The 1549-nt window shown below is 36.6% G+C and overlaps 1 protein-coding gene across 1 annotated transcript; it reads left to right on the top strand.

Moving 5' to 3' along the window:
- The first annotated feature begins 644 nt into the window (after positions 1-644).
- Positions 645-1249, top strand: LOC112454899. Its single transcript, XM_025016527.1, has 2 exons — positions 645-725; positions 915-1249. Exons 1-2 carry the CDS (start codon positions 659-661, stop codon positions 1178-1180), a joined length of 333 nt encoding a protein of 110 aa, XP_024872295.1. The 5' UTR covers positions 645-658; the 3' UTR covers positions 1181-1249.
- The last annotated feature ends 300 nt before the right edge of the window (positions 1250-1549 follow it).

Below are 1549 nucleotides of genomic sequence, written 5' to 3'. Positions count from 1 at the left end.
CTATTACAGTGATCTTATGTATCGACATATTTTGGACGTCATGAAATATGTGTGTGTGTGTGTCAGGGCTGCCAGATTGGGCTATTTAACGCAAATTGGGCTATCTAGAGAACTCTTGTGCGGTATAAATTTTTCAAACGAGGATTTCCGCATTTTGCTATTTTTTAAGCCACGGTGTAAAATATAATTTTTATGTAATCTTACAATTATATCTTACAGTACACCGTGTCTTGAGCGAAAATACTCAATTCATCTGGGTTTGAATTTGTGGAAACACCGATAGTTTGGCACTATGAGATTTGCAACACTGGTTTACAAATCTATGGCTGCATTCTACGCTTGCGCCGCACAGACAAGGAACGCACTTGGACATTGCACGACAGAGATGCCAGGTCTCAGCTTTGCACGAACACGACGAAATGGCACGTCGGTGTGACGCTTCGACAAATTGACGAGCGCCAAGCGCCACACTGACGTGCCTTGTCGTTGTGTCTGCACAAAACCAAGGCCACGATTTGACATCTTTACACAGTCCTCTTCTTGTCTGATCGTTATTGATAGCTTTTATGAGCGGGTAGTTTTAAATTTGTCTTATGGTATCTATATCGTGTGCAATTTAATAAATATGATATATATATTGTATATTACAATAGTAAAGATGGGTAAATGGGGTAAATATAAGAAACGTTTCCAAAAGAAATGGTTAATAGAACCAGAACTGAAGAGTAAGTATCAAATCTGTACTGTTTTAACTTTATTTTTTTCTGTTTAATGCTTCTATTATATTCTTTGAGATTTAAGTTTATATATGCCCAGTGAGAAATAATAGTTGATAGAATAGATGTTGAATTAGACGTCGAATGCGTCGAAGAGAGGTCTAATTCGACGTCTTTTCATTTTTACTGTGTCCATAGATTGGCTTGAAGAAAGCAATGAGATTGATGTGTTGAATGGCAAGCAGGAAGCATACTGTAAACTATGCAAATGTTATTTGCGTGCAAAGCATAGTGATCTTATCGCCCATAAGAAATCTAATAAACATTGCGAGAAAGAGCAAGTCCTAGACAGAAAAACACAGTCTTCGATGCGACAGCATGGTTTATTATCATATTATATGATATTATATTATATCATATTATATGAGATACGAAAAAAAAGCGATATTGGGCTACATTGCTAGGGAATGTGCGGATTTTGGGCTAGCTCAGCTCGCTCTAGCGGCGGTTTCTGCGGCACACATTCTGGCAGCCCTGGTGTGTGTGTGTGTGTGTGTGCTTGAACGATTCCTAACCTCTTCTTTCGCGTTGAGCGATTCCGACTACTCGACTGTATTATATTTACTGTAATCTATTAATATTTATTCATACAATATATTGTACATGGTTTTTTGAATCGCACTATTAAAGGAAATTTGTGAAATACCATGTTCTTAACAAACGTGCTGTTGAAAAAGGCAAAGAGCAAGTAAGTAGAGTCATTAACAAAATTGAATAAAAACTTGCGGTTAGAATATGTATATATACATATATTTAAATATACAAATATAAGT

Source organism: Temnothorax curvispinosus, unplaced genomic scaffold (assembly GCF_003070985.1).
Source record: "Temnothorax curvispinosus isolate PA1 unplaced genomic scaffold, ASM307098v1 QBEX01005539.1, whole genome shotgun sequence".
In the NCBI taxonomy this organism is placed as follows: domain Eukaryota; kingdom Metazoa; phylum Arthropoda; class Insecta; order Hymenoptera; family Formicidae; genus Temnothorax; species Temnothorax curvispinosus.
The sequence above is the reverse complement of the archived record's forward strand: the minus strand, read 5'-3'. Positions and strand labels throughout refer to the sequence as shown.

Excerpts from the sequence above, each read along its gene's own strand:
- LOC112454899 (XM_025016527.1), top strand. The coding sequence starts at position 659 with ATGGGTAAATGGGGTAAATATAAGAAACGTTTCCAAAAGAAATGGTTA. Across the intron at positions 726-914 it reads AATAGAACCAGAACTGAAGA|ATTGGCTTGAAGAAAGCAAT; the intron begins GTAAGTATCAAA and ends CTGTGTCCATAG.